Genomic DNA, 23,004 nt, shown 5'->3' with positions numbered 1-23,004 from the left:
CTCAAGACAGAGGAAAGAGCAAGTGTGAAGGCCCTGAGGTAGGTGGTGTGTGTCCAGAGCGTTCAAGTAACAGTAGGGAGGCCAGCAGTGCAGAAGCAGGGGTGTGACAGGAGGGGAAGGGAAAAGGAGACAAGGTCAGAGAGTAATGGGGGAACAGATAAAAATTTAAGATCATGGCATCCAGTCCCGTCGCTTCATGGGAAATAGATGGGGAAACAGTGTCAGACTTTATTTTCTTGGGCTCCAAAATCACTGCAGATGGTGACTGCAGCCATGAAATTAAAAGACGCTTGCTCTTTGGAAGAAAAGCTATGACCAACCTAGACAGCACATTAAAAAGCAGAGACATCACTTTGCCAACAAAGGTCCGTCTAGTCAAAGCTATGGTTTTTCCAGTAGTCATGTATGGATGTGAGAGTTGGACTATAAAGAAAGCTGAGTGCTGAAGAATAGATGCTTTCGAACTGTGGTGTTAGAAAAGACTCTTGAGAGTCCCTTGGGCTGCAAGGAGATCAAACCAATCAATCCTAAAGGAAATCAGTCCTGAATATTCATTGGAAGGACTGAGGGTGAAGTTTCAATATTCTGGCCACCTGATGCAAAGAGCCCACTCAAAGACCCTGAGATTTGAAAAGATTGAGGGCAGGAGGAGAAGGGTGTGACAGAGGATGAGATGGTTGGATGGCATCATTGACTCAATGGACATATGAGTCTGAGCAAACTCTGGGAGACAGTGAAGGACAGAAGAATGGTGTACCACAGTCCATGGGGTTGCAAAGAGTCAGATACGACTGAGCAACAACAAAAACCAGAACACAACAGATCCTGAACAAATGATCCTTTTGATCAAGGATCAAAAAGAAATGACCACAGAAGTCTAGGAACAAAGGGTTTTAAGAAAATAATCCAGGATCTCAGTCTAGAGAGAATCCATAAGAGATGCCTGGCCCCTCTGACAGGACAGTAGTGGATGGGACTCAAGAAGACCTGAGCAGGCAGAGGAAAACAATCAGCAGGCTTGAAGAGAGGATAGGACAATGAAAATTACCGAGACAGATTAACAGGAAGAAAAAAGACTGAAGAAAAGCAAACAGAGCCTAAGGGACCTGTCGGACACTAGCAAGCAGCCCAATTATGCATTCTGGGAGTTCCAGAAGAAGAGAGAGAAAAGGGGGTAGAAAGACTATCTGAACACAGGTGAAAACCTTCCAAATTTGATGGATGACAGGAATATAAACATCCAGGAAGCTCAATGAACTCCAAGTGAGATGAAGTCAGAGGAACCCACATCAAGACACATTATGAGCACATTTTCAAAAGCCAAAGATAGAGAATTTTGAAAGCAGCAAGAAAGAAGTGACTTGTCACATACAAGGGATCCTCAATTAAGACAATAAGCATATTCCTCATCAGAAATTTCAGAGGCCAGAAGGTCAATCTATTCAAAGTGCTAAAAGAGACCAAAAAAAAACAAAAAACAAAAAAAACTGTCAACAAAGAATCCTACAGCTGGTAAGAGTCCTTTCAAGAGTGAGGCAGAAATTAAGACATTCCCAGCAGTTTGTTACTGTTAGACCTGTCCTGGAAGATAATGGTCAAGAGAGTCTTGCAGGAAGAAATCAAGGGACACTAGATAGTAAGTTAAAGCCATAAGAAAAAATAAAGATCTCAATAAAGGAAAATACATGGGCAATTATGGAGATAGCATTATCATAACAATGATTTTTAACTCCACTTTTTGTTCTATATATGATTTAAGATGCTAATATGTTTTCTAAAAGCTGTTAGTATAAAAGTTCATATTACTGTAACTTTGGCTTGCAGCTTCACATGTTTTATACATAATTTAAGAGACTAACACATTTAAAATAATTATCAGTGTATGTTTTGGGCATACAACATAGAATCATGTAATTCTGAGACACTGACAACCAACAGAGGCAGAGGTGAAGATGAAAAGGAACAGAGTTTTCATATGTTACAGAAGTTACACTGATATAAATTCAAATTACTGTGTTGTAATTTTAGAATGTTAAACTCAGTTGCCATGGTAACCACAAAGAAACAGCTACAGAATATACACAAAAAGAAATGAGAAAGGAATTTAAACATTTAACTACAAAAAATCAACTAAACACAAAAGACGACAGTAATGCAGGAAATAAGGGACAAAAAAAAGCCACAAGGAATAGCGAAGAAATAGTAAAACATAAAAGTCACTCCTTATCAATAATTCTTTTAAATATACACAGATCAAACCTCTCAATCAAAAGATGGAGATTGGCAGAATGTATAAGAACACATGATCCAACCATATGCTGACTATAAGAGACTCACTTGAGATCCAAAGACACAAACAGATTGAAAGTGAAAGGATGAAAAGATATTCCATGCAAACAGCAACCAAAGGAGAGCAGAGATTGCTGTACTAGTAACAGACAAAAGACTTTAAACCAAAAAAGGTTATAAGAGATATCTTGTAAAGTCTTACTCCCTCTAAAGGATATTATATATCAACAAAAGGTGCAAAATAGCAAGAAGACAGAACAATTATAAACATTTATAATTGTTTATGTACATTTATGCACCTAATAACAGACTGTAAAAGTCATGGAGCACAACAGAATTGAAAGGAGAAATAAACAGCTCTACAATTATAGTTGGAGACTTAAATACCCATTATTTCAATAATAGAACAACCAGACAGAAGATAAGCAAAAGGAGGATTTAACACAATAAGCCAACTAGATCTAATAGACATATATAGAACATTCTACCCAACAATAACAGCATAAACATTCTTTTCAAGTGCATCAGTTATTTTCCAGAATAAACCATGTTAGGCTACAAATCAAGTCTCAGCAGATTTCTAAAAAATATTTATTTATTTGGCTGAACTAGATGGCACTCCACTCCAGTACTCTTGCCTGGAAAACCCCATGGACGGAGGAGCCTGGTGGGCTGCAGTCCATGGGATCACTAAGAGTCGGACACGACTGAGCGACTTCACTTTCACTTTTCAGTTTCATGCACTGGAGAAGGAAATGGCAACCCACTCCAGTGTTCTTGCCTAGAGAATCCCAGGGACGGCGGAGCCTGGTGGGCTGCCGTCTGTGGGGTCGCACAGAGTCGGACACGACTGAAGCGACTTAGCAGCAGCAGGTCTTAGCTACTGCATGGAAGATCCTCAGTCCTAGTTGTGGCATATGGGTTCCCTGACCAAGGATTGAACTTGGGCCCCTCTGTATACAGTATAAGACTCTGTATACAGAGTCTTAGCCACTAGACCACCAGGTAAGTCCCTCAATAGATTTTAAATGATAGATACCATACAAAGTGTCTTTTCTGACCACAGTGGGACAAATTAATCAAAAACAGAAGTAAAACTGGAAAATTATCAGATTTGTGGAAATTAAATAACACACTTAACCAATGGATTAAAAAGAAGTCACAAGGATACTTAAGAGATAATACAAACAAAAACAACATACCAAAACTTACAGGAAACTGCAAAAGCAGTTTTAAGACAGAAATTTATAGCTATAAAGACTTACATTAAAAAAGAGACCTACAAAAAGAAGACACCAAACCCAAAGCCAGCAGACAGAAGTAGTAGTACAGGTTAGAGCAAAGATAAATGAGACAGAGAACAGTAAAACATTACAGAAAAATCTGTAATACCAGAATGTGGTTCTTCAGATTAAAAAAAAAAAAAAAGCTGACAACGCTTTAACTAAATGGACTAAGAAAGAAAGATCCAAATTATTAACATGAGAGCTGAAAATAGTAACATTACTACTGATTCTACAGAAATAAAAAGAATGAGAACTCTTTTAATAACTGTATACCAACAAACAGGACACCCTAGATGAAACAGACGAATTACTAGAAACACAAAATCAATAAAAAGTGAATAATGAAAAAAGAAGAAACCTGAACAGACCTATAATGAGTAAGAAGATTCAATACATAAAAAAAACAAAACCCTGTACAAATAAAATCCCAGGATCTGATGGCTTCATGGGTGAATTCTACCACATATTTGAAGAACTAAAACTGATAAGTGTAATATAACCACATTAACAGAATGAAGGGCGGAAAGCCCTCACAATCATCTCAACTGATGCAGAAAAAGCATTTGACAAAAGTCAACACCTTTTATGATGAAAGTGTGAAGGTGTTAGTTGCTCAGTTGTGTCTGACTCTTTGAAACCCCACAGGATGTAGTCTGCCAGGCTCCTCTTTGCATGGAATTCTCCAGGCAAGGATACAAGAGTGGGTAGTCATTCCCTTCTCCATGGGATCTTCCCAATCCAGGGATCAAACCCACATCTCCTGCATTGCAGGGAGATTCTTTACTGTCTGAGCCACCAGGGAAGCCCTTTCATGATAAAAACACTCAACAAATCAGGAATAGAAAGAAATCACTTCAACATAATAAAAGCCATGTATGAAAATCCCACAACAAACATATTCAACAGTAGAAGACTGAAAGGTTTTTCGCTACTATTATTAAGACCAAAGCAAAGATGCCCACTTTCACCACTTCTATTCAACATAGTCCTGGACATCCTAGCCAGAGTAATTAGACAAGAAAGAGAGACAAAGGGCATCCAAACAGAAAAGGAAGAAGTAAATTTATCTCTGTTCACAGATAGAATTTCATGTGTAAAAATCCCTCAAGATTACACACAAAAAAACTGTTATAAGAAATGAATTCAGCAAAATAGCAGGATACAAAGTTAACATGAAAAATTCAATCAGATTCCTATATATGAACAATCTGAAAGGGAAATAACAATAAATCCCATTTTTAGTGACATCAAAAAGAATAAGATACTTAAGAATAAATTAACTTACTTACAGAGATTAAAAACTTGTACAATGAAAACTACAGCACACTGATGAAAAAAATTAAAGATGACATAGACACACGTCATGCTCATGGACTCAAGACTTAATATGCTAAAGCAATCTACAGATTCAATGTAATCCATATAAAAAATCTCAATGACCTTTGTAGAAATAGAAAATCCCATCCTAAAATTCATATGGAATCTCAAAGAGACCTTGAACAGTCAGAACTATCCAGAAAAAGAATAAAGCTGGTGGACTCACACTTCTTTTTTTGTTGTTTTTGAGCTTTTTATTTTGTATTGCAATACAACTGATTAACAATGTTGTGATAGTTTCAGATGAACAGTGAGGGGATTCAGCCACACACATACATGTATCCATTCTCCCCTGAACTCCCCTCCCATCCAGGCTGCCACATAACATTAAGCAGAGTTCCATCACACTTATTTCAAAACTTACTACAAAGATACCATAGTTGGACAATGTACTGGCATAAAGACCAATGGAACAGAATAAAAAATCCAGCAGCACACATATATATAGTTGAATGATTTCTGACAAGGTGTTAAGACCATTCAATGGAGCAAAAGACAGTCTTTTCAACAAACGGTAACAGGAAAACTGGATACACACACACAAAAGAATGAAATTGGGCTGTTATATTAACCATATACAAAATTCACTCAAAATGGTTAGACTTATATGTAAGACCTAAAACTTTAAAACTCTTTTAATAGAGCTTCATGACATTGAATTTGACAATGATTTCTTGGATATTATACTGAAGGTATACAGAACAAAAGAAAAAAACCCACTAACAACACAGTAAAAAAGAAAACAAAAGAATGGGAGAAAATATATGTAAATTATAATTCATAAGGAGTTAATATCCACAAATACAGAGAATTCCTAAAACTCAGCAACAAAAAAACAAACCTGATCAAAAAATGGGCAAAGAACATTTCCCAAAGAAGATAAAAATATGGCCAATAAGATGAAAAGATGCTCAACATCATTAATCATACAAATCAAAACTATAATGAGACTCCACCACACACCCACTGAAATAACTACTATTAAAAAAAAGAGAAAATAACAAATGTTGGCAAGGATGTAGATGAACTAGAGCCCTTATTGACTGTTAGTGGGAATGTAAAATGGTACAGTTGCTATGAAAAACAGGATGATGGTTTCTCAGAAAATGAAACTTAAGAATTAGCACAGGATCCAGCAATTCCACTTCTGAGTATATACCCAAAATAACCGAAAGCAGGGCCTAGAAAATACTTGTACTTTCATGTTCACACAACACTATTTACAATAGCTAAAACATGGAAGCAACCCAAGTGTTTATTAACAGATGAACAGATAAATGTGATGTGTATAGATACATAAAACGACCATATGACCTAGCAATCACACTCATAGGCATACGCCCTGAGGAAGCCAAAACTGAAAAAGACACATGTACCCCAGTGTTCACTGCAGCACTATTTACAATAGCTAGAACATGGAAGCAACCTAGATGTCCACTGACAGATGAATGGATAAAGGAGTTGTGGTACATATACACAATGTAACATTGCTGCTGCTGCTGCTAAGTGGCTTCAGTTGACTTATTACTGAGTAATGTAACATTACTCAGCCATAAAAAGGAACACATTTGAGTCAGTTCTAATGAGGTAGATGAACCTGGAACCTATTATACAGAGTGAAGTAAGTCAGAAAGAGAAAGATAAGTATCATATACTAATGCAAATATATGGAATCTAGAAAAATGGTACCGAAGAATTTATTTACAGGGCAACAATGGAGAAACAGACACAGAGAACAGACTTTTGTACATGGGGAGAGGGAAGGAGAGGGTGAGATGTATGGAGAGAGTAACACGGAAACTTACATTATCATATGTAAAATAGATAGCCAATGGGAATTTGCTTATGTCTTAGGAAACTCAAACAGGTGCTCTGTATCAACCTAGAGGAGTGGGATAGGGAGGGAGATGGGAGGGAGGTTCAAGAGGGAGGGGATACATGTATGCCTATGGCTGATTCATGTTGAGGTTCGACAGCAAACAACAAAATTCTGTACAGCAATTCCCTTCAATTAAAAAATAAACTGGGAAAAAAAAGACACAGAAATGAAGATTCACAAAAAGGACTAGGGTTCTAGAGAATATGGAAAGATCAAGTATGTGAAATAAGCTAGGATAACAACTGAATGAAGCAACTTAGGATAGAAAGAGAGGGCTTTTCAGCATCAAGTTTTAAAACAAGACAACAAACAGGAAAGAAGTCAACTTGGAGATAAAAGACATCAAGAAATTAAAATGGAGGGAGAAAGAACCTGGATATTAAACACAGAATATAAATTTGAGGAAAGTGCAGGCACTGCAGTCTCACAGAATAAATGCGATTGGCTGTAAGGGGCAAGAATAAAAGAAGAAAGTGAGATGAAAGATGCAGAGCACAAATTTTGAGTTCAGAGTAAAACTTAAATGAGACTTCCATTATGTATACTCTTTAAATAAATTAACTTTAATGTTAACACTCTTAGAAGATATAAAAGATGTGTTGATTTTCATTGCAAGTCTCTACAAATTTAAATTGATAACACCTTAAAACTATGTTCTTATTACAATTAAAATGTACATATCCTTAAGACATTTTCTTGATTGGTAACTTGAAAGGTTAAAGACCACAAACAATAAAATAATCAAGTAAATCACGACATAAAAACATAGTTTCTTTTATCTTACTTTTTCTAAGATATACCTTAAATTACTTGATTTCATTTCTTAGAAATAAAAAGATATAAATGGATCACTTATATCATTAACAACATATCAAGTTTCCCTAAATAGTTACTGAATATGAATGAGAAAAAGAGAAAATCAAGAAGAAAATTAAAGCCATACCTGTTCCAATGTGCTGGGAAGGTTTTGTTGGATGCATGGCACCATGACAGACATTCTGCTGAACATTACTCTGTGAGTGGATAAGGCCAGTTTGTGTAAAGAACTGATTAAGAGAAGAACAGAGATCAGCAAATTGAACCTGATCTAAAGACCAGTTCTTGAGATCTGCCTGTCTCATACTCTCCATCAAACCTATGAGGAAAACATTAAAAATACTGTTAGCATGGTCCTGCAAACATTGCAAAAAAAACCAGCAATTTTTTTCCAGCCCTCAAAACTTCCACTGGTAATCTTTTGCTTATGACATTTTCTAAATTATTCAAAGACTGATTCTTATTTCCCTCAGATCTCTTGTCTGTGACCATCCACTACATCAACTGGCCAGAAGACTTAATTAAGAATTTTACAAAGTGTTGTTTTTAAGCATACTACCAACTGTAAAAGAAACACTACATAAGGAGACGCTTACTTCAAAGAAACTTACAGTGTACTCAAAAACACACGATCATGTGTATTTGGTTATAAGGAAGAAGGAACCAATACTCACCTTGGAACTGTGAGAGGTCTACATCTGACCAATTAACACTGCTGGCAATTCGACAGCTTTCTTTGAGCATATCAAGTGTTGCATACCAATCACTTGAAACACCTATAAAAATAATACTGACAATATTATAAATCTTGGATAGCCAAAGTTTGAGCTAGCCTTATTCCTGGTACTGGATGATCCCAATCCAGTTTTACAAATGGATTCAAACCCACTATATCTTGTGTTGGGCAGTCTGTTCTGAGACAGGAAGGAAAGGTATTATTTCTTTGCACTTTACAAATAAATGAAATTGAACCTAGAGGTGACATAACTTAACAAGGCCACTGTGATGTATCTAAGAATTGAACCCAGTTGTATTCTGCAAAATTCCTAGAGGCCCCATTCACCTTGCAGAGGTCCGTGGCACCCTTTGGAGTTCTGCAATGAGACTGCCTGGCCTGTGAGCTATGTCAGTTAAACATCTCACCAGAAACCATCAAGACCTATCTTATGAGCAGCAGACTTAAAAAAAAAAAAAAAAATTCAGGGTATGAATCTATCATTCTAAAGGAAACACTTGGCAGGAATATGCAAAGAAAGAAAAAGTAGGAACATTCACCAGATACATAAACACAAAGTACTAGACCTCCCTGGTGGCTCAGGCAGTCAAGAATCTGCCTGGAATCCAAGAGACCAGGATTTGATCCCTGGGTTGGGAACATCCCCTGGAGAAGGGAATGGCTACTCACTCCAGTATTCTTGCCTGGAGAATTCCACAGACAGAGGAACCTGGCAGGCTATGGTCCACAGCATCGCACAGTCGGACATGACTGAGTGACTAAGCACACATGCCAGACTAGGGCATTTTATATCTGTATTTCCAATGTGATCCTCTTAACAGCACTGTATACCAGGGCTGTTTTATTTTTATAGATAAAAAAATAACAAGACTAAAAGAGCTACTGCACCAAAGATCTAAGAGTCATAATGAGGACTGAAATGCAGGTCTTTCAGACACAAATCTATATTCTTTATTCTATACCACACTGAATCACAATAGATTGCAGACAGACTGTGCATTACATTCTTCTTTAAAATGCTCATTTTCCAGAAGGACAAGAGTTAAAAACCAAAACCTGCAAGGGTTGCTGAGTTTGCTTATGTTATACTAATAAACTGTAATCAAGACAATAATCCAGTTTAATCTATGGATTAAACGATTTACAACTATAGGACTACAGCAAGGAAACATAAAAGAAGACAGATGAGTACAGACAGAAAATATATACAAGCCCCAGATAAAAGATTGGAATTCACAGCCAAACACAACAAGTCAGAAGACAAAAACTTACCAGAATTACAGGATACCTGTTGTGGGGGTGGAGGCGCCTGATGTGTCAACGTCTGATGCGTCTGATGCTGGTGGTTCGGATGGTGCTGTATGTGTTGGTGTGGAGAGGGGTGTTGGGGGTGAGGTGACTGGAGCTGGTTGTGTTGCTGTGGGTGTGGTGCTGGGTGCTGGGGACGCTGTGGATGCTGCGGTAAACCATGCGGTCGATGGGAGGGATGTGGAGACGGCTGTGTGTGCATCTGGGGATGTGACAGTGAGACCTGTGCAACCGAACTACTGCCCGTGGTGTTGAGGCCACTGCCGTGACTGTTGGTCAGGCTGCTTTGGTTGCTGTGTGGGTGAGAGCTCACTGTACTGCTGGGAGAGTGCTGATAGGAACAAGAAGTGTGGGACTGCTGGGAAGATTCAGAAGGGATGTTCATCAAACCTGAGAACAGAGAAAGCAAGATCAGTGATGGTCAGATTTCAGTTGTATTTTACGACAAACATTTGCAAAATTATTTACAGAGCAAAAGTATATGCTGTCAGGAAGCAATTCTGGTTCAGCTGAACAAGTGCTGATGTAATATCCACCACACCCTGGGCTCTGGGGTTACCGAGAAGAAACATCATTCTCTGTTCTCAAAAGTTCATGGTCAAGGGGAAGAGACAAACACTTGAGGAGATTTTGTCCAACATTGTAAGTACTAAAGCAAAAGTAATCAGAGGGAATACAGAATCTCTTCCTCTTCCCTGTTCTACCTAGTAAGGGGCATCGAAATACAAAGAAGCCTTCCTTGAAAAGGCAATATCTGGGTTGTCTTGAAAGATGTGCTGTGCTGTCCTTAGTCACTCAGTCATGTCCGACTCTTTACAACGCCATGGACTGCAGCCCTCTAGGCTGCTCTGTCCATGGGGATTCTCCAGGCAAGAATATTGGAGTGGGTTGCCATGCCCTCCTCCATGGGATCTTCCTAACCCAGGGATCCAGGTCTCCAGCACTGCAGGTGGATTCTTTACCGACTGAACCACCAAGGAAGCCCCTTGAAAGATGACTAAATATTAAGGGAAAAGAGGAAGAGGTATTGAGTCACATTCAAAATGGTTCTCTACAGGTCTGAAGACCTTCAGCAAAAGAGGAGAGTAGAAATAAAGCTCATTGATTTCTGATCTCTTTCTCTGACTACTCCAAAAACTTTAAGTCCAATATGGCAGTTTAAGGGTTAAGATTACATATTTCTTAATGCCAGAAAAGAAGAATTAAAATCTCTGCACTACAATTTATACACTTGGTAACTCTGGAGCGTTATTAACCTTGCCAAGTCACAATCAATTATAAATAGGATGACAATGGTACGTGCTTCGTAAGAGTTGTTGCTAGGATTACAAGCCACTAAACTGTGTCTGTCTCAAGAATGTTCCATAAAAGTAATGAAACAGAGCAGTAGAGATGGCTGGTTGTTTGTTTGTTTGTTTTGCTTAGTCGTAAGGATTCTAGCTATCTTGGGCTCAAACATGAGAAACTTACCACTGATATTTCAAAGCCAGTATTTTTGTACTGAGATCAGCAAAGCTGGATCTGCTTAGTAAAGCCTTACATGGGTTTTTTTTATTTTGGTACTTATATAGGAAAAAATTTTAATATAAAATTTGAGAAAACACGTGACTCTTACTTTAACCAGAAAACTAACTTCCTATACAAACTACTGATACTCACCAATATATGTAATATTTACGTATAACATTAACTTTCACAATATTTGTCAGTGATATGTATTAAAATGTAAAGGAAGGGATTTTTGTCTATTTTGTCTACTGCTGTGAACAGGTATACTCTCTGACCTGGAATATAGTTAACCTGCCAAACAAAGCAATGCTTCGATGTTTGAGTTCCCGACAATTTCTGACTAGTGTTCTATGGGCGAATAATGAGACATCTTGATTCTATCATATGACTCTGATTAAACCAGCAGCTGACAGGACATTAATACATAAATGCACCTGGGAAACGCCAACAATAATGCAACAATCTAGTATTTGTTTGAAATATAATACTGCATCTCAACCAGTATCTCTTTTAGCATTAAATCTGATTTAAGTATGTTGTACAAAATAATGACCACTAACTACAATGTTTACTTGTAAGTGTCATACACGAAATTGCAGATTTGGTGCTACCATACTCTAACAGCTATCTCTTTGATAACAGCAGTCAGGACAGAAAAGCAAGGCACATCTACTCTTGTGATGCCACATTTACCACTCAAAACACTTCACGTGCTAGACATCACTAACTAATCATGACAGGCCTTCCCATATGCCATAAATGCAGTGTCAGAATTCTTTAACACAGTGCTCCAGTGATTACCAACAGTAATCAAATGAGGTAGGCACGCATGACAAGATAGATTTCTTATATATACAGACTATAGTAAAGACGCAAAAGACATTCAATCCTTATCATGATGGTAATGTTCTAAGATTAAGGAACTATAACAGTGTTATCTGAAAATAATTCTTTAAAAAATTTCAAGAAAATATTAACAAAAAAGTATTAAAACTCACCTTGTTGACTAAGTGACTGCTCAAAAACTGACTTATAAAGGCTCCGAAATGAGGCACTGAGATCTTCAAAATTATATTCTGAGAAAAGTAATTGTTTGTCTCGTTCTGGAAGGTTGTACTGTGGCTGCTGTTGAGGCGTTAATGACTGGGAAACTGGTTCTGGATGATTTGTCACCTAACAGTGAAAGAAAAAACCTACTAATTTAGTAGCTTTATATCAGAATTGATTTGTTACATACAATATGTAACTAAAAATACTAGAACTGAAAATAGAATCCAAAGGAATTAACTTCCCTGTCTTTGGCTTTCCTATCATCTATTAAATTGTATACACATAAAGGGCACACCATAAATTATTAACTTGTCTCTTAAAGAATCACAGAAATCGAATCCAATCTCCACATTTCACAGTAGGAATTAAGTATTCAAAGGAATTAAAGGAGCTTCCCAAGGTCATAATAAGTGATAAGTCAAGCCTGGAACCCTTCCAGTTTCTGTGAAATTTTCATCTCAATTTCCACAGAAGCAATCTCATCTCAAACGCACTATACTCTGAAACTAACATTTCTCATTTGTTTATTCAATTAACCTTTAAGTACTTAATATACTGTGAGTATTGCTGAGTCAGGTTGTATGACACTGCCCAAAGAAACAAGGAACTTCAGTTCATCTAACTCTTCATTTGTAGGTAAATTTTTCTTTTTTAAATGAAACTTAGGGGAAATGAGAAGTTAAGGATAAAAGACAAAGGAGACGCTGAGAAAAACAGATCAGGGCCTTGAGCTCTGAAAGGGAAAAAGAGTACCATGAACACTAAAGTAAGAATTATCTCTGAAAATAGCACAACTAGAAATAAAATTAAGGAAACATGATCAGCAATATCTCTTAAAGATTATATCAAGCAGTGACAAACTACCATATGTTTTAGTGTTTTGCAAAATTAAGTAAGACATGAGCAGTGACTATAAGTGGGCTTCCCTGGTGGCTCAGATGGTAAAGAATCTGCCTGCAATGCAGGAGACCTGGGTTTGATCCCTGGGTCAGGAAGATCCCCTGGAGAATCGAATGGCAACCCACTCCAGTGTTCTTGCCTGAAGAATCCCATGGACACAGGAGCCTGTGGGCTACATACTGTCCATGAGGTCGCAAAGAGTCAGATACGACTGAGCAACTTTCACTTTCAGTGACCATAAGTTTATAGAGCCTTTCAAAATGATACTCACAAGGAGTCTACAATAACCTGAAAAAATATGAATTTTGTGTAGGGCAATGGCTTCACCAACTGGCACTCTGGTGACATTAAACGTTGTCTCCACACAGGCCATGTAAGCGAGTCTCAATGGCAGAATGACCTAGGCCTTTGAAAATCCTGTCATTACCCCAGAACAGGGGATGATGAGTGGCCTTACAAGGAGCAAATTATTATCTGATATTTTTCATCCATTTTCCTACTTGAAGGAAAGCAGTCCATCTATCTACCTTGCAGGAATCTGCCAAGAGATGGTTTCTCATCTACCTCCTTGTTCCCAGATGGGGGTGGGGGCGAGGGGTACTTTCTAAGCTACAGCTGCAAGTTGTGTAACGATTTAGGTACAGAATGGAATTTACTCCTCCACAACAGGCACCCATCACTTGTGCGGTTTCTCATCTGGTTCCTTTGGTTTAGTGTCATCCTGTGGGACCCAGGGAACTGACACCATAGTGATCTGGCTTATACAGTACGCATAAGTAACAAAACTGTCACAGTGCATTTAGCCTTACTGTGTCCTTCAAGGCTCAATCTATGGATACGTGATAAGCCCAACCACAAGCTCACATTGTATTGTTGCTTTAGGAGCTCTTGATGACTGATTATCTTATTAAATGAAGGAGAAAAAAAAGTAGTCTATTATGTCTAGTTTTTAACAGGGGAGTTTAACCCTCTTACATGTACCGGAATAACAGACCTGTCTGCTCCCACTTCTGTCACCTGTTTCTATAAGGGCTTCTTTTTCTTCTTATATTCTGTAATACTGAATTCTGTGTTCTTTGATTTCATTTCACAATTTTCTACTCTAATTATTTTAAAACAACTTAAAATTACTAAATCTTTGCTGAGTTTGCATCAGTGCTCCCAATCAATAATAGTCCTTTTCTATCATGACTTCATCATTACTGAGTTAATTCACCACCCAATCAGCTAAATATGTAATTTTTTTTCAGGAAGGGTGCAGGAAAACAAGGGTAGGATGCTTTCCAAACTCTGTATTAAAGAATTAATGTTTTTTTTTTAACTTCACAATTGAATGACAATTTGGTGGGCATAGTATTTGTAATTCTCAATCTAGACCCCCAACACTGTGTATAAAAGTGTTCCATTATCTTCTGGCATTTAGTATTATGGAAGAAAAGTATGATTTGTGTTTCTCTGAATGCACCTTATTTCTTTTGCTAGAGTATCTATGATTACTTCTGAAATTTAAAAATTTGTCATGATGTGTCTAGATAATTTTTTCCATTTACTTTTCTTAGAGCTCATTAACCCTTTTATTCTTTCTTTTGAAAACTGCTCTGTACCAACTATTTGGGGACACCTACAATTTGCAGTTCTCCATACCTATTGTATTCTTTTACATAATTGTTATTCTTTTATCTGTTTTTTTCTGCGTTCTTGAAAAATATTTTTCCCCTAGAGCACTGTTAGTGGTTTTCAGTCATCTTTTTTCCTACATTCAATGTGAATTGTACAAGTTTTTGTTTCCCTCTTCTTATTTTTTATTTTTTTTTTTTTTTATTTTTTTTTTTTTTTTTTTCCCTCTTCTTATTTTTTAAATTCGGGTCCCCTCTGTCCCTTTTACCTTTTCCCTGTGTAGGCTTTTATCTATTTATTCATCTTGGAACAGAGAGTGATTTGATGAGATCAAATTTGTACCATGAACAGTGTGGCTGGTGTGTGACTCTCCTGGGCTTCTGTCTACTGGGGAAGATAGTTTCAAGACGACTTGAAAAGAAGTATCAGATAACAAGGGTCAGCATAGGAGCAAGAAGACTCACACAGGTCCCTTTATAGCATACCTTAGTTTTCTAGACCCAATCTAAAAATACAAGACTGGTAAGCAACTGGGTACCAGGTCATCCTAACTTCTGGGGTTTGTAGAATCCTGTTCTCAGATCCACTTCTGGGAAACAAGGTGATATACATATCCTCTAAGCACTTTTAACCAAGGGCTATAAAATACCATCAAACACAGCTTTAGAAAAGTAAAGTGAAAATTCTTTTCCTATTCCAATTGTTTTTCACTTGGACATGGAACAGATTAAGTAGACCAAAATATGTAACATAGTACAACAATATGTTTGCACCTAACTTGCTAAGGTACAATAAAAATCTGTTTTACTTATCTAACCTAATGATCATTAACTGACCAATGAGAAATATACATACTCACTTTTTATTTGCATTATCAATTACATTTTGTTCAGTTTTAAGCACTAAATGAGTACTCAACAAAGGAGTTAACTTCACTAAGACTTACCGGTGTGTAACTATGCACACTTCCAACACTGTTCAAATTAACAGATGCCAAACTCTGATCTGAGAGACTGTTGTTAAGGCTACTGCGTGGGCTATCACTACCATCCTGATCAGTGTTGTACAATGTTACCTACAATGAAAAGAACAGCAACATTTGAATGAGCAATTCCCACTATAAAAATTACATTTTAAACAACTCTACAAAAATACAACTAACTGGGACTATGGAAGGAAGGCAAAATATTACTGGTCTTTCCTTTGGTGTGATCTGTGCTCTATACTCACTAATTCCATGTTCACCACAAAATACTTTCAAACTGAAGGATATATCCCGTCTAGAGGTACATAAATTCAACTTTCTAAATGGTATAATTAGTTCATCAACATTTAATAAGGGGATTATAATAGATTTTTACTGTTAAATATTTCTATAATGTATAAACTTATTTTTACTCAAGCTTTAAGCAAAATTGATCTTTCCTTCTTTCAAAATCTTAGGCATCAAAAAAAAGAATACAAAAACCAGAATTTAGGCATCATGGTGTTTATAATATTGAAAACCAGAAACTTAACTATCTAACGTATTTGCACAATCAATAAATATGTGATCTGATTTTAAAATAATATGCTAACATGTACATTAGACATGAAAGAACTATGTATCAAACTGTTACCGATGGTTAACTGGTAGGCAGCTGGGTATCCCTTAAGACTTTCATCACTGATGGTGTATGTTTTTACAATGCTTAAGTCTGTATATAATATGCATTATCATTTTTAATTAGAAATAAGAACAAAAAGGTATTTTTAAAAGAGGAAATTAGCCCAACTACCCTTTAAAGTTCTATTCATCTGCTACTACTTTCCTTTCTATGCTCCTGCTTTCGTGGGAACAATTACTCCTGCACTGGCAGGCAGTAACTCCAGTGCCACCTAGGAAGCCCTCATTTGATTTTATGGTCTAATTAATTCTTGTTAAATGAAAAATATATACATATACTTATTTGGCTGCGCAGGGTCTTAGCTGCAGTATGTAGGATCTTCGATCTTTAACATGGTATGCGGTACCTAGTTCCCTGATCACAGACCAAATCTGGGCCCCTGGTATTGGGAGTTCAGAGTCTTAGCCACTTCCCCAAACGTTTCTCCAACAGTAGACTGTTAGCAACTTGAGTTCCCCCCAAAATAAGCATAAGCATTACACTTATGCTCTCTACTCAGTATACAAATAATAATACTTGCTGAATTTAATGACTAATTGATCTATCACCACTCTTCTGTCTGAACTAAAAATGGGGTCAAGCCCAATGTTCATCTGTCAAAAGTTGAAAGTGAAGGTCGTTTAGTCATGTCCGACTCTTTGTGACCCCATGGATTGTAGCCTGCCAGGTTCCTCTGTCCCTGGAATTCTTCAGGCAAGAATACTGGAGTGGGTAGCTGTTCCCTTCTCCATGGGATCTTTCCAACCCAGGGACTGAACCCAGGTCTCCCACAATGCAGGCGGATTCTTTACCTTATGAGCCACCAGGGAAGCCCAAGAAAACTTAAGTGGGTAGCCTATCCCTTCTCCAGGGGATCTTCCTGACCCAGAGATTGAACTGGGGTCTCCTGCATTGCAGGCAGATTTCCTACCAGCTGAGCTACCAGGGAAGTGAGGCATATATGCCTCTATATTTCAGGTAAAACCAAACTGTCTCACCTTCACATCAGCTAGGAATAATTATGTGTCTACGAACTAATGAAAGTGTATAAGGGAAAATAAGAGGAAATAAAACAATGGCAAAGATTTTTCTGGTATTTCCAGTATAAATTTCATTTTTTTAAAAATCAACCTTACAGGCTCTTAAACAATAAAATATCAACAAATTACAACCATCCTATCTATAGTCATTCTGTTGGCTGCTCATTCTCTCCTGTCCATGCTGTTACCTATTACTCAAGCCAGAAATACTTCCCATCATCTTAGACAAATCCTCACAACTAAGGAAGATAAGATTTACTAAAATGTAACATAGAGTAAATATATAAATTATAGTTTGTTAATTAAAAAATGGGCATATTCATAGAATCATACTCATGTAATCAACAGCAGTTCTCAAACTCTGATCGTAGAAGCATTTTACAGTCTTAAAAATTAAGCAGTCAAGTTTTTGATATATTTATCAATAACTGGCATATCAGAAATTAACAATTTTAAGTATTTATTAATCTAAAAATAACAATCACAAACTCAACTATATAACATAAAAAAATTTTCTCTCAATAAATAAGTAAAATTAGAAGGGTGTCACTGTTTCACATTTTTGTAAATCTCAAACCCTGGCTTAAAGGGAGAACAGCTAGATTCTCATATCTGCTTCTACGTTCCATTTGTTGCAATATGTTGTTCAGGTGGAAGGATAGAAGAAAACCCGGCATCACACACACACACACACACACATGGAAAAGGGAAGAATATTTTAATAGCTTTTTCAGATAACTCTAGTCTTTTTTGATATGACACAAAAATAAGAATATTTTAATAGCTTTTTCATATAACTGTAGTCTTTTTTGATACGACACAAAAATACGACAAGTGGCGATTTTTAAAAGATTAGTTGCAATGGAGAATCTGAAACCACATGAATAAATTATCATACTCTTCTTCATTATAATCCACTTTCCACTTTGTATTCTGAATGCATCATTTATGATTTTATAACATTATACATTGATCATTTGAAAAATACCATTCATGGAGCTTTGCAGATCTTCCAAATACTGACGTATTTCAAAACACCACACTTGTTAACATCAGCAATAATCTCACTGGAAAAGACTGTGAAGCTATCAGACTCACTGCAGTGGATATAAGTTTTCCAAACTTAATGTGTTTTGCTTAAAAGCTCAAATTTTACTATTGGCAAGAGATACTGTTAATTGTTTTCCTTGAAGTGAGAGGCTTATTCATTTTCAAGAAAATATCTGCCAAGTACTCAAATCTGAGTAATAGTGTCAGTTGGTCTTTCAAGTAAAATCATATCTCCATTAACAGAGCAACTAGTTCAACACGAATGCTCCTCCTTGAAGCCACCACGCCGTGTTTTACGCATACTTCTTACTTCACTGCTGCTGCTGCTGCTAAGTCGCTTCAGTCGTGTCCGACTCTGTGCGACCCCATAGACGGCAGCCCACCAGGCTCCCTGTCCCTGGGATTCTCCAGGCAAGAACACTGGAGTGGGTTGCCATTTCCTTCTCCAATGCATGAAAGTGGAAAGTGAAAATGAAGTCACTCAGTCCTGTCCGACTCTTAGTGACCCCATGGACTGCAGCTTCACTGCACACTCTTAAAAAGATACGTACTCAAAGGTCACACTTTAATAAAATTATTTTTGCTGCATCACCAAGGATATTCTGAGGTAAAACGTTATGTCCCCCCACGATCTGAAGGGTGTGTGGCTGTGAAGAATACAGTGAGTACTAGCACAGTCAGTACTGCCCTGCCTTGCGCTAATGTTTACCTGTATTGCTCCTGCTACATCCATGAAAACACAAAAACAAAGAAAAAGGCAAGTAATATTTTAGTATTATCATGGAATCCCAAAAAGAGTACTGGTTAGTCAGGTGTCCACAGATCACAGAACCACTGACATAGAACATACTGGCACACCAAAGACCTGCTCATCAACTCCCCCAATCATCATTCACCAGCCAGTCATTAGTTATCCACATTATCTCCTGTTACAGGTAACCTTTGTACCGACAGCTACCATTAATGATTAGTTTCATACAATGTATATATCCTTTTCTATCCTTTTGCAGCAAATTTAGCTCAAGGATTACATAAGCTTTGTTTCATACAGCATTAGTATCAGCTCTTAATCTTTATTACTTCCTTCACTCCATTTTTAAAAATTTGGGGTTTTTTTCACACAATTGAGAACTTTATATTAAGGTCTCTGATCCATCTGAAATTGATTTTTATAAACAAAAAATCTCACTTTACTACTGATTCAGTATCATTTGTTGAAAGACATCACTGAACTCTGTTCCATAAGTCTGTCTGTCTGTTCTTATGCTAATATTACACTTTCAATTATTATAGCTTTACTCTTGATATCTGGAAGTATAAATCCTCTAACTTTTACCTTTATCTTCAATATTTTCTTCAATTACTGTTTCCCATCTGGAGTCTCATTTATATTTCGAAATTAGCTGTTCATTTTCTACTAACTTTCTTTTCCTAAAAAAAGCATTGTGGAATTTTGACTGGGATATCAAATCTACTGACTTCTTTACAATCATCTTCTTTACAAAAACTACATATCTACTAATTCATACCCTTTATTCTCTTAGGAATTCTTTATAGTTTTTTTTGTCTTGCATTCAATCCTAGATATCTGAGATATTGTGGGCTTGGTTTCAGACCACTGCAATAAAGAAAGTATCAAAATAAAGTGACTCACACCATTTTTTTGGCTTCCTAGTACATAAAAAAGTCATGTTTACACTGTACTAATTCTATGAAGTGTCTATTATGTCTAAAGGAACAATGTACATACCTTAATTTAAAAGTACTTTATTAGCTAAAACAAAAACAAAAAAACTAACCATCAGCTGACAACACAGTGTTGCCAGAAAACTTTAATTTGTAAAAAGTGCAGTGTCTGGGTAGGGTAATACAGCAAAGCACAATAAAACAAGGTATCTCTATACTTGATGCTTTTGAATGCTAATGTAAGGATTATCTTCCAAATTTTGTTTTCTGTCTATGGCTAGTACAAAGAAATACGAATGACTTCCAAAATCCAACAGTGACCTAATATTGACACTTTTGTAAATTCATTATTTAATTCTAAGAGTTTATCTATAGATTCTTTTGAGTTTTCCGTATGAACAATCATGTCATCTGTGAGTGACAGCTTTACTTCTGACTTCCCGAATTTTAAACTTTTTCTTTTTTCATAACTAATTTCTACTCTCCTTGCCTGAACACTATGACTGTCATATATTTTACTTTTATGTGTTACAAATCCACAATTTGTTTTTGGAATTTTTGCTTTACATAGTTATCTCTTAAAACAGATTGACTCCGGGTCATAACTTCAGTTAATACTCTGTGTTAAGACTCCAGTTATAATGACTGGACCACCAGGGAGGTCTCCCATCTAGCTTATTTTTCAACTCAAACATAATTTTTCCCTAAACATAAATTTTATCCCTAAAGATTTTGATTTGGGCTTTTAAAATGTCTTCCATGTGTCTATATACATATTCAACCTGAACTTCCATATAATATACTTATAATAACAGTTCCCCCTAACTCCTAGCCTCAGGCTTTATTGAGATATAACTGACATATGACATTGTGTAAGTTTAAGGTGTAGTCTGACATATATTACAAAATCACCGCCATCACAACATTAGCTAACAACTCCATCACCTCACAGGGTCATCATTCCTTTTAATGGCAAGAACATTTAAGATCTAATTTCCCAGAAACTTTTCTGTATATAATAGTGCTGTATTACCATGCATGTAATCACAAAGCTATATATTAGATTTCTAAAACTTTATCATCTTATAACAAAAAAAACTCCCTGTGACCATATCCCCATTTCTCCCCAGCCGCTAGGCCCACAGTAACCACCATTCTATTCTGTTTTTCTGAGTCTGGCCTTTCAAGACTCCACATACAAGTAATATCATCATATAGTATTTGTCTTTCTCTACCTGACTTATTTCACTAAGCATAAGCCTTCAAGGTCCATCCATTTTGTCACCAATAGCAGGATTTCTGTCTCATGGCTGAGCATTATTCCATTATAAATTACGTACCACATTTTCTTTATCCATTCATCTGCTGACGGACACTTAGGTTAGTCCATGTCTTGGCTCATGGTAACTGGTTTAACGTTCTCTTCTACTAGTTCTATCATGCGTGACATTTCTGGGTCAGGTCTGAGTGACTGATAATTCTCATTATGGACTGTTTTTTACTGCTTTTTTGACGGCCTTTTTATTGAATGCTGGACTACTGCGAATTTACATTATTAAGTGCTATATTTTTATATTCCTATAAATGTTCTTGGGCTTTATTCTGGGACACAGTTAAATTATCTGACAACAGGAATGAAATATGGTTACATGCTATATCATGGATGAACTCTGAAAATGTATTTCGTGAAAGTTGGACATAAAAGGCCATATAGTCTGCAATTCCACTTATATGAAAGGTCCAGAATACGCAAATACAGTTTTAGAAAATATATTAATGGTTACCAGGGGATGGAGGAGATGGGAAATGAATGATAAGGGGTATGGAATTTTCTTTTGGGAGTAATGAAAATGTTTTGGAACTAGATGATAATTAATGGTTGTACAACTTTATGGATATACCAAAAACCACTGACCGTAAACTTTAAAAGGGTGAATTTATGGGCTTTGAATTGTATTTGGAAAAAAAAAGTTAATGTGAAAAAGGCTATTACTTTAAAACAGTTTGAGCCTTCTGGGTTTTTCTTTTAAAGTGTATAGGACCAGATCAGTATTTTAAACTAGGGCCAATTTTGTTCCACTACGAGGGCAAAAGACTGAATTACAAAGCATCTCACTGTGGTGGGAACAGTAATTACTTCTGGCCCACTGAATGTCAATGACTGCCGACACCAATACTTTCAGGTGGTTCTTTCCTCAGTCTCAATAATTATCTTCAAATACCCAGTTAATTGGGCTTCCCTGGTGGCTCAGACAGTAAGGCGTCTGCCTGCAATGCGGGAGACCGGAGAGACCCAAGTTCAATCCCTGGGTTGGGAAGATCCCCTGGAGAAGGAAATGGCAACCCACTCCAGTACTCTTGCCTGGAAAACGTCCATGGACTGTGGAGCCTGGCAGGCGACAGTCGGGAAGACTCAAGAGGAACCCTCTGTGTAACTCTGAAATTCCTCTCTGTACAGCTCTCTCCTCTGACATGCCGCCCTGTGAATGCCAGCCACCAAGTTCTCCTGGTTCTAGTTCCAGTTTGTGTCCTGGAAACTTTCTCCAGGCAGTAATCTAGTAAGTACAACCACAGGACTCACTTTGTTCACCATTTCTCAGGGGTAACTGTCCTTACGGCCCAATCTCTTGAAAACCATTGTTTGATATACATTGTCTGTTTTTTCAGTTGTCTGAAGTAACAAATTAAGTCTAGACCCTGCTCTTCCACCTTGGCTAGAAACAAATTATCTACTTTATTAATCTTTTATAAAGAACTGGATGTCTGTTTGTTGCCTCAGGCTTCAGTACATCTGCTTTCTATTTCACTGACCTCT

At 36.9% G+C, this 23,004-nt stretch overlaps 1 protein-coding gene across 5 annotated transcripts in view; it reads right to left on the bottom strand.

The window, feature by feature from the left end:
• FOXJ3 (forkhead box J3) overlaps positions 1–23,004 on the bottom strand; it is a 136,195-nt gene that overhangs the window by 5,580 nt on the left and 107,611 nt on the right. For all 5 annotated transcript variants that reach the window (XM_055586198.1, XM_055586197.1, XM_055586201.1 and 2 more), the window contains 5 exons: positions 15,714–15,842; positions 12,199–12,373; positions 9,656–10,081; positions 8,322–8,423; positions 7,775–7,966 (listed from right to left, as the gene is read on the bottom strand). In XM_055586198.1, coding sequence (XP_055442173.1) covers positions 7,775–7,966; positions 8,322–8,423; positions 9,656–10,081; positions 12,199–12,373; positions 15,714–15,842 — 1,024 coding nt within the window. The remainder of the gene's footprint in view (positions 1–7,774; positions 7,967–8,321; positions 8,424–9,655; positions 10,082–12,198; positions 12,374–15,713; positions 15,843–23,004) is intronic.

The sequence above is a fragment of the Bubalus kerabau genome, chromosome 6 (assembly GCF_029407905.1).
Source record: "Bubalus kerabau isolate K-KA32 ecotype Philippines breed swamp buffalo chromosome 6, PCC_UOA_SB_1v2, whole genome shotgun sequence".
Classification (NCBI taxonomy): Eukaryota; Metazoa; Chordata; class Mammalia; order Artiodactyla; family Bovidae; genus Bubalus; species Bubalus kerabau.
Note: the sequence above shows the minus strand (reverse complement) of the source record. Positions and strands in the feature narration are given on the sequence as shown.